General features: G+C 38.0%; 1 protein-coding gene across 4 annotated transcripts; it reads right to left on the bottom strand.

Annotated features, from left to right (window-relative positions):
- Positions 1-241: 241 nt before the first annotated feature.
- Positions 242-15,351, bottom strand: LOC142624426 (vacuolar protein sorting 38). 4 transcript variants are annotated; one of them, XR_012842333.1, is made up of 8 exons: positions 14,961-15,351; positions 14,184-14,418; positions 13,210-13,390; positions 9,812-9,960; positions 9,267-9,494; positions 7,984-8,365; positions 2,606-2,736; positions 519-648 (listed from the first exon to the last, which is right to left on the bottom strand). XR_012842333.1 is itself a non-coding variant. In XM_075797991.1 (7 exons), the coding sequence occupies exons 1-7, from the start codon at positions 15,132-15,134 to the stop codon at positions 584-586; spliced, it is 1,386 nt and encodes a 461-aa protein (XP_075654106.1). In that variant the 5' UTR covers positions 15,135-15,349; the 3' UTR covers positions 242-583. The 4 variants fall into 4 exon arrangements, 2 of the variants coding, with proteins under 2 accessions (XP_075654106.1, XP_075654107.1); XR_012842332.1 differs by having other exon boundaries at positions 14,184-14,390; positions 14,961-15,350; XM_075797991.1 differs by lacking the exon at positions 2,606-2,736 and having other exon boundaries at positions 242-648; positions 14,184-14,390; positions 14,961-15,349.
- Between the last annotated feature and the right edge of the window lie 583 nt (positions 15,352-15,934).

Here is a 15,934-nt window from a genome sequence, read left to right as displayed (position 1 = left end):
ATGAATCTATCTTATATTAGCACTATTTTATTATAATATTTTTTATATAAAGTGTTGTTTCCCTAAACTTTTGAGTCACTATATAAAAGTGTTGTTTCCCTAAACTTTTGAAACTTTTAAGTTCCAATTTGTGTGTGTGTGTGTGTGTCTATATATATAAGCAAGCATCCCTTCCTTGGGGAAAAGTGGGTTCAAATCCTCCTCTTCTACCACCCGAACATATTATTGAAGCAAGAACAGATTGAAACAAATTGGAACCATGGTCCTCCATATATTCCACTCCCAAAAATAATGCACATCTAAAAATTTCACAGCAATTGTACAGCACAACCCGGAAACAACATCAAATTCACACTTTACGCAAAATTCTTAAGGTTTCTGATCCAAGAAAGAATTTGCATTAAGCGTACTCTGCTTCAATCAATTGAAACAAACTGACAAAGCTATATGAAAGGTGCTCCATCAAAAATTTGCACCCAAGAATACAAATAATTCCATTTACAGAGAAGCTAATGGACCGTTAACATTGAATCATGTATCTATATAATCTGCAGACTGGATATTTCTTAGAAGCTCCTTTAAGTTAGCCAATACGTGGCATGGACCTAAACTCTTTACACCAATAAAGTTCAAAAGCTGCTCTAAATCCTACAACCAAAAGGGAAAATGTTAAGTTTACTTGCAGTATCAAAAAGAATACGAATTAAATTTTGAGCAAACTAATTTAAAGAGAGAGAAAATAACAATAAAGCTGTCATCAACCATGAATTAAGTAAAATTTAGGGTGTAAATCAGCAGATAAATGCCCTAACATAATAGGATTTTAATTCTTTTTGGGATAATTCGATGGTTGGGGAGGGGGTATTTGAACCCTAGATGTCTTCATTAGAAATAGGGAGGTGCCAACTAGTTGAGCTATACTCTTGGCGGCTATATAGGATGAATTGGTCTTTAAAAGCAACGTCCATATGTATAGGAAACCAAGAGATGGCATAGCTAGACATCATATATCTTACCATATAATAAAAGTTCTCTTTACACACTAATGCTTGCCTCATGTGTCACATTAAATTAAATAATAACTCTTTCACATAAGTTTTAAGAAGATTAAAATACTACTCCCATAAAATGAAAGTTACAAGTAATTTTATTATTTTGTTTAAAGTATTTAAATACTCTATAACATGTGGTTTAATAAAAACTCGGCTTACATAAATGATTCTATATCACTCAGATTTTTTTAAAAGTAAAATCATTTATTAGAAAAAGAAAAGGGTAGATGTGCACTAATCCCTTTTAGATCATACAACTCAGAAGGAAAGAGAATCGACAAAATCAACAAACGACATGGAGGAGATGCCACCTAGAGCATGCATCCAATCAAACAAAGTATGCAAAATATGCTCCATCAGAGACCCAACTATTTCTTTCATACCATAGATTCCACATCACGCACAACAACAGAGCTCGCCATACCTTGGCACCTCTATGGCACTGAAACTGACACTCCCAACATTCCAACAGATCAATCACCGATTTAGGCATTACGAAGACAGTGAAAACGAAGGACTATAAATCTGCTGCCATAGAGCAGTGAAGAAAAAGACAATAGATTATCCACTACATTCGCACATAAAGCACCAATCAACTATTAAAACATGTTGCTTTCAAAGATTATCAACTATGAGAATTCTCCCAACTCCCAAGAGAAGCAGACCATGTGAAAAGGGAACCCTTCCTTGGAACTTTGGCCATCCAAATGCTCTTCCAAGGGAAAAATGAACCTTTAGAACCCTTTAGAGCATTATACTATGGTCTCACCTCAAACACTCCTTTCTTTGATGGCAACCACACCATTTGATCTTGACCAGAGGAGACAGGCGTATTTATCATATAGCACCCCAAGAAAAAAAAAAAAGATTGTAACCCCAAATCCTGCAAAGGCCGGGTGAATTGAGGATTCCAATGTCTTCCTTCCCCCTCAGACGGGCCAGCTAGATATGAGAACACTATAGCCTCCTCGTTCACTTCCAAATCATACAGGTCAGGAAACCAATCCCTCAAAGAGCAGTCACTGCACCAAACATCCATCCAAAACATTACCCCGGACTCGTCTCAAACCTCAAGCCATAAGAAATTACAAAAAGAATCCCAGCCTGTAAGAACACTCTACCACAAACTAACTCCATGCTGACCCCGAATTTGCTCTGTTGTCCCACCACCCACCCTTCACCATATTTTGCATAAATTACTCTCCTCCATAAATGGTCCCTCTCCACGCCAAATCTCCAAAATCACTTCCCTAAGAGGACTTGATTAAAAGAACTACTTTTTCTAATACCCAGACCTCCCTCTTTGACGGGAACAAACCACTCTCCAATCCACCAAAAAATAATTCCGATTATTTTTTTAAAGTAAATAATTTCATTAATTAAGAAAAAAGTGCCACCGGGTACACAGGCTGTATATAAAAGGTAACACAAAAACACAGAGAAAGTAAACAAGAATGAAAGACAGCAACTATTGAAAGCTCAAGGAAGTCCAAATAATCTAGAAACCCCTCTACAGAAATGAAATAGACAGTGAAACCCAATCATAAAAGGACCTCAGAAATAGATATTTTAACTTCAGTCACACTTGGCTCTTCCCCCTCAAAGCACCGAGAATTTCAGTCTTGCCATAGGCACCACAAAAGGCTCAACGGAATGACTTGCCATATTTTCTTTAATTTACAATCTAGCAACACAGGAAAGTGATTTGTTAATGGCCACTGTAGTAGCTTCAGAGTCAAATTGGGGAAGTGATTCAATTGATGAAATATTTTCTTTAATTTACATTTGATTTGTAATGTCCTTATGCATCGCACAGGCATACAGTTATTTCAGGATAAAGATTCTAAAACATAGGTAATTCATGATACATCACTCTGGCAAACATTGATACTAGTTGCTGCCAAACAGTTACAGAAACTTTAATTTTTAGTGACACTTCTTTAGAACAATGATTCCATGTATCCTACTTGGACACATGATGAATTGGTGTTTCTAGAGGTAACCACAATACTCTCAGGAAAATAAACCAAAAAATAAAATTAAAAAAAGGATTAAGTTAAGCTAAACTATCAACAAAATTGCCTAGTTTCATAAAATTAACAGGAATGATCTATATGAGGATCCCAACCATAGCAATACAAAAATATAAATTATAGTAGATAAAGAGTACTGACTACCATCTCTTCGCATTTTGCATATCAAGAGGAACAGTAGTAATCTATCTATAACTTTTAAAAAATAAAAATTCAATATTCATAAGATAAGCAGTTTTGTTACTTGACCCCCAAAATAATAAGTAAAAGAAAAAAATTTCAACTTCCAAAAAGGATCAAATAAATATCATAGCAAAAGCAAACTTTCCTAATGATGTCTGCTTCAAAATGATTGAAGGAAACAGATTACTACAATCAATGCAGATTTGTCAACTCTATCAATTCCCCTATAAAACTCCACCTGTGCTTTGTGCTTAATTTCATATATTTAGTTTACAGCCAGCCCTTAGCTCAGGAAAAGGAGGAGGGTTGCGGTAGGTTGACGACCAACATAAGATTTGGTCTCTCTATGAATGGATCCAATACAAATACTCTTTGGGGCATCCCCTACTAGCAACACACTGCATCAGACCCCGGACGCAGTGAAATTAGCCATCCCCACATTTTGGGACTAAGGCTTTGTTGTTTTTTTTTTTGATAAGTAATAAAGAAATTTTATAAAAACACACAGCCCAGTACATAGGAAATGTACAAAAAGGAAAAACATCAAGAAACCAAATTACAATGATCTAACAACACAAGAAGGGAGATACATGAAAAAGATGGTAAAACAAGACACCATTCGAGAAGAGTAAAAAAGAAGAAAGACTTAAGCTCAATCATGGACTGTTCACGACCCTCAAAGCTTCTAGAATTTCGTTCCCGCCACATACACCACATCAAACAGTGCGGCACAAACCTCCAAATAACTACATTACGATAACGCCTGAAATTGCATGTCCAACAATCCAACAAATCCACTACCCTCTGAGGCATCACCCAACAAACACCAAACAAACTAAAGATCATACTCCACATCTCAAAGGCTATAGGACAGTGAAGGAGGAGATGATCTACAGACTCCCCACACCTTTTGCACATAAAACACCACTCAAGGACAACAAAATGCCTCTTCCGAAGGTTGTCTATAGTTAGAATCTTGCCTAAAGCCGCAGTCCAAGGGAAAAAAGCTACCCGAGAAGGAACCTTCGATTGCCACACCATTTTCCAATGGAAAGAACTGCCAGTAGAAAGGGAAATAGAATGGTAATACCCACTCACCTTAAAACCTCGACTGCTGGCTGCCATCCAATAAAGAACGTTAGAACCAACACCCCGCACCTTTGTGGAGTATATCAAAACCATAAACAAATCCAAAGATTGTGACTCTTGTTCATTCACTAACTGACGAAACTAAATGTCCCAAGAAACTCTCCCATTTACAAAGCACATAACCTCAGAGACCGAAGCATCCCTTGCCCTACTGATATTATATAGATTTGGAAACGCCTCCTTAAGCAGACAATCCCTACACCACACATCATCCTAAAACTTCACACGGGTTCCATCACCCACTTCATACCGGATGAACTTGGAAAAATTCCCCCAGCCACTCCGAATGAACTTCCACAAACAAACACCATAAGCCCAGACACAGATTTTGTGCACCAACCACCTCACTCATTCCCATACTTCGCCCCAATGACCCTTCTCCAAAGGGCATCATTCTCCAAACCATAGCGCCACAACCATTTGGCTAATAAGGTAGAGTTAAACCTTCTCAAACACCTAATGCCTATCCTTCCATTCTTCACTGGCCTACATATCTTAGACCAATTTACTAAGTGAATTTTATGCTCATCCCCCATACCAGTCCAAAGGAAGTCCCTTTGTAATTTCTCCATCCTCTTAGCCACCTTGTTTGGGATAGGGAAAAGAGAAAAGAAATACGTAGGTAAGCTAGAGAGAGTACTCTTAATAAGGGTAACCTTGCCCCCCTTAGATAAATACAACCTCTTCCAACCAGCTAGCCTTCGCTCCATCTTCTCCAAAATAGGATTCCAAATCGTCTAATCTTTAAAAGAAGCACCCAATGGAAGACCTAAATATTTCAGCGGAAAAGCCGACTCCCTACAGCCCAAAATCTCCACTAGCTCATGAAGATTAGGCACATCCCCAACTGGAACCAATTCAGACTTCCCTAAATTAATTTTTAGGCCAGACATCTCCTCAAATCTAGAGAAAATCTCACACAAGGCTGTTATATGATTGCTATCAGCATCACAGAAAACAAGAGTATCATCCGCAAACAAAAGGTGAGACACAGTCATTAAGGAACCAGTCACATTCCCCACTGTGAAGCCTGAAAACTGTCCTGCTGCAGTAACTACAGCCAACATACGGCTCAATGCCTGCAATGACAATATCAAAAAGGAAAGGGGATAAAGGGTCACCTTGCCGAAGTCCTCTAGAACTCCCAAAAAAGGCAGAAGGGCTACCATTGATCAAAATGGAGAATTTAACAATTGATACACAACACCTGATCCACCTTCTCCACTTGTCAGAAAAGCCACACTGCTGTAACAGAAACATGAGAAACTCCCAATTCACATGATCATATGCTTTCTCAATATCCAATTTGCACAGCACCCCCGGAACCCCTGCCTTCAACCGATTGTCTAAACACTTAGAAGCAATAAGAACAGAATCTAAAATATGTCTACCTTTCACAAAGGCATTCTGAGATTCAGAAATAAGGCCGTGAATCACCCTACGCATTCGATTGGCTAACACCTTAGCAATAATCTTGTACACCCCTCCCACCAAACTAATAGGCCGAAAGTCTTTGACATCCACAGCATCAATTTTCTTAGGAATGAGAGCAAGAAAAGTAGCATTGAGGCTCTTTTCAAACACGGCGTGGGCATGAAAACTATATAACACATTCATAATATCTAATTTCACCAAGCTCCTACAAGACTGGAAAAATGCCATTGTAAAACCATCCGGACTTGGTGCTTTATCACCATTGAAATCATGGACCACTCCAAAAACTTCTTCCTCCTCAAAAGGCCTGTCCAACCAAGTGGCATCTTCCTCAGTAATCTAGAAAAAACAACCTCATCCAAAAGAGGTCTATGGACCTCATTTTCCATGTACAACTGCCTATAGAAATGAGTAATGCACCCCTCAATGCTCCCCTGATCCGTAGCTAACTCTCCATCCACCATAACCCTATCAATAGTATTGCATCTTCTATGCGAATTTGCAATACGATGAAAAAATTTTGTGTTCCTATCTCCCTCTCTAAGATACAGAGCCCTAGATTTCTGCCTCTAGCAAATTTCTTCCAACAAAGTAGTTTTTTCTAGCTCTCCACGAATTCGATCCTTATCCCTACTTTCCTCTGCTGAAAGAACTCGGACATCTTCAATAACTTCCAACACATTAAACTCCTTCCATAAATTATGCACCCTCAGACCTATATTGCCGAACTCCTCCACATTCCATCTTTTTAAATCCACTTTCAACATCTTCAGTTTGTTAGCCAAAGCAAAACTAGGAGTTCCTTGGAAATGATAGGACTCCCACCAAGAACTCACCCTATCCAAGAATCCCTCATCCTTCAACCACATGTTCTCAAACCTAAAAGGTTTTTTGCCTCCATGTAAATTCCCTCCCTCAAGAAGGATAGGAAAGTGGTCCGAAAGTAGCCTAGGTAGACGACGTTGGCACACAGAAGGAAATTCCTCCTCCCAATCTGCTGACACTAGAAACCTATCCAATCTAGATCTTGAAACAACCTCTCTAGAATTAGACCAAGTGAAACTCCCCCCAATCAAAGCAGGTCAATAAGGCTATGCTCAGAGATAAAAGCTAAAAACTGATGCATAGCTGAAGTGAAATTTGCAGAACCCAAACGTTCAGAAGGAAACCGCACCACATTAAAATCACCTCCCACACACCAAGGTACATCCCACCAACTACGTAGACCAGCCAACTCCTCCCATAAGAAACTTCTGTCTCTATCACTATTTGGTCCATAAATACCAGTGAAAGCCCAAACAAAATGATCCACCACATTTTTTAATTTACAAGAGACCGAAAAACGGTCCACCGCTTCCTCTACCTTATCCACAACCCTGTTGTCCCACATCAATAAAACCCCACCTGAAGCACCCACATAGCCTAAATATAGCCAATCTACATGTTGACCATCCCACAAACTGCAAATAACACCTCTATTAATTAACTCCATCTTAGTTTCTTGCAAACAAACAAAATCTGCTTTCCACTTTCGAATCAAATTTCAGACCTGGAGCCGCTTATCCTGCTCATTCAACCCTCTCACATTCCAAGAAACAATTCTCAAATTCATTGATGCACTACAACAGCCCAATCCCTACTAGCACTCCTATTCCTTTCTGACTCATTCTCATCACCCCACGAACTCAATACACTCTTTAATTCCCGATGCCCTTTGTGCCCAGCCTTTCCCATCTTCCTCTTAGAAGCTACATCAAGCATCCGCTTATTTCTTCGAGCTTCTAGAGCTAAGAGCAAACCTGTAACCTGTTCTTCGAAGCCCTCAAGGGAAGTCCCAACAGATTTCTAGAAAGCTTTAATTCTATTAGTTACCCATAGTGACAACTTGGTGTTATCCACATCCCTCTGACATCCTAACTCCTTAACTTTAGTAACCTCCGTAACCACAGAATTATCCATCACCAACGGTGCCACTTCTAATGGTTCACCTAAATGTTCCCACTCCAACAGCCCCTCATCAAAGTCCCAAGCTTCATCCTCTGACCCAAAGTCCGGGACAACTGAACCCCCTTCACCTTCACACTCAGGAACCCAACAAATAATTTGTCCCTCGTTAAAAAGAGAAGCCAAACCTGGTTTAACTACACCCTCCGAGGCAGTCTGATCCAACATGGCTTCAGGAGGACGATAAGCGGAAAGCGGAATAGCTAATTTCCTCCTGTCCCGAAGTTCGAGCATCCAATCTTTCGAATTACCACATGTTTTGCTCAAATCACCAACAAACTCACTGATTGGAGGACCGTGTGGTGTTTTGGTGAAGAACGGTTCTGATTTCTCCGATCCCTCTGCATGCTGGGATGACACAACCGGAAAATTCTCGCAACTCCCCTGTTCTGACCCCATACCTACTGCGTCACACATCGGAATGCTACTGCCCACCTTTTGTGTGAAGAGAGGCGGCTGATCTGGTAGCTTGCTAGAGGGCAGCGGAGGAAGCCCAACAACTGTCGCAATCTGTGTCACATGTAGAGAAAGGATGAGACGCCGAAGACCCAGACCCAGAAACCAAACCCGAGACACTTGGTTGAACAGCGTTATAAGCGAGAGGAGATAAGCTAGGCACTGTATTGGTAAAGACTGAACTACGTGGCTGAGAATCACCCAATTTAATGGGGCTGTATTTAGGCCTGAGATGCTGAAGATCAGACTTAGTGGTTACTGTTTTATGAGGCCCGGCTTGGGCTTTGGGCTTTGGGCTTCCAAGCAACCTGGGGCCTTGGCCCATTTCCATTAATCAACACCGATTTAAGAGGATGTATTATTCTCTCCACTGGGCTTAACAGCAACCGGGCCCACCTCTTTAATATCAGATGACAACATGTTTTGTATAAAATTATCAATTCCTTGATAAACGACGTATACTTGAAAATGTGAGATTTTTATGTGTTGCTTACGAATCAAAGGCAAAAAGAAAACGATTAGGGAATTATAGGCTTATGCTTCTATCTTGAAAGCACACAAATTAATTACATCTCACCTCAAACCATCACATTTTAAGAGTGTGTTTGGATGAGCTTATTTTCATTGTCTTATTTTATTTAAAAAAAATAATGTGTGAAAGTACAACTGCACTTACAAAAAGTGAGGCTTTAAAAAGTTACATAAGCTGGCAGTGAAAACTAAGATAGAAAACCTAAAACCCCAGCTTAAAGGGGATTGGACAGGAGAAATACTAAGCAAGCAATAGTGCAATGCCTAACATACTTGGAAGAATTCAAAAGAAAAACAAAAATATATTTTGGGGAAACTTCCATATTTTACTACAGTACATAGCCCAAGCAACCTAATTTGATTCAATGTTGCAATTTGCATGAAAGTTTTAGAGACCAGAGATTACATATCAAAGAAAGCACACCTTATTTAACAAGAATACAGCATAAGCGGCCCTCGTTGTGTCTTGACCTTCTAAAAAGAGAGGGAACTCCACGTGCTTCATACTTGTGGAAAGCTCAGTATTTGAAGATGAATCTGATGGTGTAGGCTCTATAGAAGGTGAATAGTCAATAATATATGAATGTGAACCACCCAAGCGAAATGGGTAACGCAAAGGAACTTTTAAGTAGGAAGCTATAAGAGAAACAGCCTGCAAAAAAATCAGGCTAATAAAGTACTTTCCAATATGTTGGTCCAGCAGCAGGCTTCAACACTTTAACAAAACAATCGCTGCCTAAGACGCATTAGCAAGTTATAACACGATGAAAAAATTATAAATTCCTATTAGGATGAATAAAAATGAACTATCAATACAGAAGAGCAGGTAGTAGATGATGTTCTATTTGATATTGTAAAGTTTATGTAAAATTTATCAAAAAATAGAAGTTTATTTAAAGCAAAGAGAAAGGACACACATGTGCGACATATTTGATAAAAGTTTATGTAAAGCAAAGAGAAAGGACACACATGTGCGACATATCCCAGGGCAGTTGCAGACCTCTGAACCTCTTTCTTGTCAGTGAAAAAACTCATCTGCTTAAAAGGAAGCATAGTCAAGTGCAGACCTAAAATTGTCAAGGATCCATGATTAACAGGTTTTGATCCAGCAGAACTCCCTGATAGTACAAACAAACCAAAAAAAAAAAAAAATTAACAAGGAAACTAGAACCTAGTATATAACAGGCTCACATGAGAACCTAGATATGAAGCATTTAAAAATTACTGCACACATATCGGGATGCATGCCCAATCAACAGATAGACAAACATTTACAAATCATCATTACAGAGCTATCAAAAGCAATGAGAAGAGTACAAAGTAGTATTGCTTAAGATGCTTGGAATCCCTAAAGCAGGTCAGCTAATAAAATGAACCAAGGGTAATGTTTTGTGTTCTGTAAGCTGTACATTCAATCCAAATTATTTCCAGAAGTCAGATGTATAAAGGATATCTCAAAAGTTATCACTACAAAGCTATCAAAAGTAGTGAGAAGTGTAGAAACGAGTAGTATTGAAGGTGCTGGGAATCAGTGTTGTTAAAAGCGTGCTTAAGCTCAAAGCTCAAAGCTCAAAGCTCAAAGCTCAAAGCCCCAATGCTCCAACGCTTTTTGCTTCAAAAGTTAGGCTCGTTCAAAGAAGCACGCTTTAGGCGGGCTTTTTTGCACTTTTTCAAAAAGCTCAAAGTGCGCTTTTTGGAGATTTTATATATTTTTCAAAAAAATAAGCCAAAACTGAATTAAAACTATAGGATCTTGACATTATTGATATAAACCATTGATTTTGCATATTTTTAGTGCAACATACTTATCAAAAAAAAATATTTTGAGTATAACTTGTCCTAAAACCCAACCCACAACCTCCCAATTCTTCTCTATTTTTATTTTTTCTCCTTGAAACAGTAACTGACCTAGCTTGTTGGTACCAATTACCATGTTGCAATGTCCTCATATTCTTAGCTCATTCATGAAAAAAAAAAAAAAAAACATGAGATAATATATGTGGCAATTTTTTAGTAACTTCAGTGGTTGATGTTGAACATAGCAAACTAATTCTTACAGAGTTATAGTCATTAAGTGATTATATTATTCACTAATATTACTAATTAGTCATAGGGCATTATAATAATAGGAGTTTAAGAAAGGATTTTACATGGAAGTACTCATATCTAACTTATCCAAAAAAATAAAATGACTTGACTTGCAATTTTTGAGTTAAAATTGCAAAAGTAGGGCATATCTAAATGTTATATGAATTATATAAAAAAAATTAGGGTAAATTCCACAAACCTACTCTGAGGATTGTGATAGTACCAATTAGGTCCAAAACATTCTAAAATCTACCAATTTAGTCCTCAAAAGACAATTTTGTCCCTAACTTTCTTTCTCTTTATCTAATCTGTCTCCGTTCCTCTCCCCTTCTCTCTTCTCTTTCTCTCTCTCTCAGATCTCTCTCTCAAAACCCACTGCCCAACAGCCACTAGAAAAGCCACTGACCACCACACTCATATCACCCACACCCACACCCACTCTGTCTCCGTTAATCTCCTCTCTCTCTTCTCTAAGTTCTCTCTCAGATCTCTCTCTAAACCCAAATCAAAAAAATACCCATTTCAAAAACCCATCTTCTTCGTCTTCTTCCTGCTTGCCTAGGGAGAATCCGCCTCCTCTTTGGGAGCTAGACCGGCGCCGGAGTCTCAGCCTGAGCCTCAAGCAGCTCCTTTGGCAAGAAAACCTTCTCTCTGCTTTCTCTCAGCTTTCTCCCTCTCACACCCTAACGCTTCAACTCTCTTTGTCTCGTGATTTTGGGTGAAGGAGCAGCAATTGAGGAGTAAATCGGTGAGTTGTGTTTTGGGTGGAAGTGGATTAAAATAAACTTTGTTGGTTTTTGGGTGGCACCGTGGCAGTGGCAGTGATTCCATTCTGATGGTTGAGAGTGGTATGGTTTTGCTGGGAGGTGGTTTTCCTAGCCGGCTATGGTGTGGGTGATATAAGTTTGCTAGGCAATGGGTTTTCTAGGCAGCAATGGGTGTGGGTGATATGAGTGTGGTGGTCAGTGGCTATTGGGCGGTGGGTTTTGAGAGAGAGAGAAAGAGAAGAGAGAAGGGAAGAGGAACAGAGACAGATTAGAGAAAGAGAAAGAAAGTTAGGGACAAAATTGGTAGGTATTAGAATGTAATGGACCTAATTGATATTATCACAAACCTCAAGGTAGGTTTGTGGAATTTACCCAAAAAATTATAGGTTCCAAGAGGCCTTTGCGCTTAAGCGCGCCCCTCGCTTTTACCAACACTGCTGGGAATCCCTAGAGCAGTTCAGCTCCAGCTAATAAAATGCAAACAAGGTTAATGTTTTGTGTTAGAAAGCATTGAATGTGCACGGTCAATCCCAGAAGGCATTGAATAAGCTGAACAGTAAATCCAGATATATCCAGAAGTCATTCTTATAATTGAGTTTTAGAAATGAAGGGAAGTTGGTTTTATCCTTTGAATAGATAGAGTCATACAAGCCCAGTGTCAGACCACTTTGAGGAACTCCTGAAAAGGAGTTAAGCAAAACCTCTAAAAAGAAATAGAAGCTTATAAAATGATTTACAAAGCCAACAAAAATTCTAACTTTCTGTCTCAATATAAAAGATACGCGTTCATTGAGATACAATGAGAAGAACAGCAAGTTTAACATAAAAGAACTTATCCCATAAAAGAAAATATAAAAAAATATAAGCGGTTAATTACTTAATTATGACAGCTAGAAAACTAGAATTACCTACATTTTTTTACAAGTAATAAAATTTATTAATAAAATAGATTACTACATAAAAGAACTTATCCCATAAAAGAAAAAATAAAAAATATAAGCTGTTAATTACTTAATTATGACAGCTAGAGAACTAGAATTATCTACATTTTTTTACAAGTAATAAAATTTATTAATAAAATAGATTACTTCATGTTCATGATGATGAGCACTCAGTAACCTAAAAGAATTACCAAAAAAAAAAAATTATGCACAAAATAGAAGTGATTTGTGAGATCTATAAGAGTGTTACTAATTACTATTCATAAGACCCCAAGCAAAAGACCAATCAAACAGAGTTCGAATCAGCAATGCTTCCAACTAGTTCTTTGATTCTGTGAAGAGTAATCTACATGACTCCAACAGATCAAGAATGCAGATATATACCAACAAGTAAGAAATATTGTTAATGCAGAACGATTTTAGAGAGGGACAAGAGTTTACAGTAACTATGAACCATTAGATTCTTTGGTTATGTCAGCTCTTGCTCTCAACTATTTGTAACAAGCAGAGAAGGTCCATTTTGAACAATTTTGAATGCAATACAACAAGTTTCAAACTCACTAACACATACCTGGTCTACTACTGCTAGGAAATAACTCAAGTTCCTGCTCCTCTGCAGGTCCAACAGAGATCTTTACAGGATAGAGCAATGAAACTTGAGATATCATATATTGTTGCCTCATCCTTAGCCTTTTTTGTAAATTTCTGAGACGAACGTAACCCTTCTCTCCAGCAAGTAACCTATTTGATTCCTTTAATATAAACATGATCAGCTTTTAAGTTAAACCAATGCAAATATAAATACTTGCAGCAATGAAACAGGAACACTGGATACATGGTACAACCAACTGTAGACCATAGATTATTCTGCACATTCAAATGGGTGCATGTGTTCCACACAAGTCCTATTTGGCCATGATAAAAATAAAAATAAAATTTTAAAAAAATATTTTACTTCATACTCTGATCAGGAATTCAAAAAGTTGATATCCAATATCCACACCATAACTGCAGAAACTTAACTCCCAATACTAGTCAGAGTTACCAAATCATGACATCAGGTGCCAAGGCTCTTTCATAACATAACATGAATCAAAGACTATTTCATGAGGTAGTTACATTTTGGCACCTCAGTTTCCCACATCATGATAATATTTCGTCTTACTGTCTATATAAATTTGTTTTTTGATAAGTACTCTATATAAATTTTAAAATTGGTATTTAAGTTCAAGCTGGTTTTCAAGTCATTGTTTTGTCAATTGGTAAATACAAACATTGAATATTTGGAGGGCATGTTATGTGAACAAATACTGCAAAAGAAAAAAAGCATACAATTGAAATCATTATTGATTCGCGACCTGTTTAAGTGGTCTCAGGTTTGGGGTTTTACTCATTGTACCTCTGTTTTAGAGTTTCACAATTCTGTTAGCTTCGCTGTGTAATTTTTCTTGACCCTTTGTGTTCATCGTCACTAACGTAAAGTCTGTTATTTCAATAAAGCAATTCTACTTTCTTATAAAAAAAAAATTAAAAAAGCATGTATACCTGCAATCGCTTCCTTGCAACAGAAAGTGCAGTCCCGGCAACCAAAAGTGATCTAACTTGAACACTAAGCTGGTCCTCTTGCTTGTTAGCATCCTCCTTTGCAAGCTTGGAACGCATGGACATGTCTTCCATCACTTTTTTTTTAGCATCAAGTTTCTCGTGCATCTCCTCGAGCTCATTCAATTGATTTAATGAATGAGCATCAATCTGCCGACAAACACAATGTTGAGGCCCGCTAATCCGCGGGCTAATCAATTAAGCCCCCCCAAGAAAACCAAAAAAATAATCTTTTTTTCTTTTCTTTTCTTTTTTTCGTTGTGATTGCTCTCCTCCTCAAGTTCATGGTAAGGTATCAAATACAAAAACTTCAATCCAATGGCTTCTAAATTAATTGATTCATACAATCAATTAGTAAGAAAGTAAGTATGTGGAGTGGGGAAAATGTGATATCTTCAGATATGATACAAAACAGTTTTTTTTTTTTTTTTTTTTTGGATGAGGTGGAACCTTAGCTTAGCAAGGCAAGGCAAGGCCCTTGGAACCACACTCCACACCGCCCACCAGAACCATGCATCAGGCAGGCAGGTAATCCTATCCTATCCTAGTAGGAATTGAACCCAACCCCCTACTACTAGGTTGCACCCTGATGGTGCTGGGTTGAAAAATGTTTGAATAAGAAAAGCTTCAATTGTTAAATTTTTAAATAAACAAAAGCCAAAGAAAAAGAAATTGAAATTGAAATTGTGAATCGCAGAGCAATAGATTTTGTGTCTTTACCTGAATAAGGGAGTGGAGTTTACGGTGAAGAGAAAGTTTGTTTTGGTTAGCTTGTTTGAGCGCAGAAGAGAGACTCCATAACCTAGCAAGCTCTTGCTCAAAGTCCTCCCACTCGATCACCTTCACCTTCAAATCCGAATCTCGCTCTCGCTCTCCTTCCATCATCATCATCATCAATTATCTCAGCCAGGCTCGGCCTCATCTCATCCTCCAAACTCACCGGTTAGGGTTTTCATTTTTCAACATCACCCAACCCATTGTTTTCTTTTTCTTTTTTTCTTGGGAAATTTTGTTTACGATGAAGCGAACAACTGTAAATACGATCGTTCGTTTGTTTGTTTGGTAAACGGTAGAATGACAAGTGGAAGTTACAAGCTGTTCATTTTTATTTTTTTTAACAGTATAAATATCCTAATCTAACTTGATCTAACTCTATATATATATATCTACGACACCTGAAGGGCAGCAAAGGGTTTCTTTGACTTTCTGGCTGAAAAGTATTGGTAAACCATTAATGAATTTCTCCTTCCAAAACGGAGAATTACAATCAGTCCTATGCATGACTCTAGTGGTAAAGATATCTTCATACCACTTGTAGTCTCCTAGGGTTTTACATCTAAAGTTACTTAGCTGCTCGTAAATCCTAGATGTAATATTGCTAGGTTTTCCTATGAAGTGTTTCATGATCGTATAGATCAGGGTATTAACTCCATCAAGAACTCCTGATATCTTCATACCACTTGTAGTCTCCTAGGGTTTTACATCTAAGATTACTTAGCTGCTCGTAAATCCTAGATGTAATATTGCTAGGTTTTCCTATGAAGTGTTTCATGATCGTATAGATCAAGGTATTGACTCCATTAGGAACTCCTTGTTCAACTTCATTGATGATGGGGGTTCCTTCCTCATCTTTTTGAACTGCATGCTTGATGTCTTCCTTAGACATTTATGTTAGGCAGTTATTCCACCATTGT

Source organism: Castanea sativa, chromosome 2, assembly GCF_040712315.1.
Source record: "Castanea sativa cultivar Marrone di Chiusa Pesio chromosome 2, ASM4071231v1".
NCBI classification, from domain to species: Eukaryota; Viridiplantae; Streptophyta; class Magnoliopsida; order Fagales; family Fagaceae; genus Castanea; species Castanea sativa.
The sequence above is the reverse complement of the archived record's forward strand: the minus strand, read 5'-3'. Positions and strand labels throughout refer to the sequence as shown.

Excerpts from the sequence above, each read along its gene's own strand:
- LOC142624426 (XM_075797991.1), bottom strand. The coding sequence starts at position 15,134 with ATGATGATGATGATGGAAGGAGAGCGAGAGCGAGATTCGGATTTGAAG. Across the intron at positions 13,391-14,183 it reads TTGCAAGGAAGCGATTGCAG|GAATCAAATAGGTTACTTGC; the intron begins GTATACATGCTT and ends TTTATATTAAAG. Across the intron at positions 9,961-13,209 it reads TCCTAGCAGTAGTAGACCAG|GGAGTTCTGCTGGATCAAAA; the intron begins GTATGTGTTAGT and ends TTGTACTATCAG.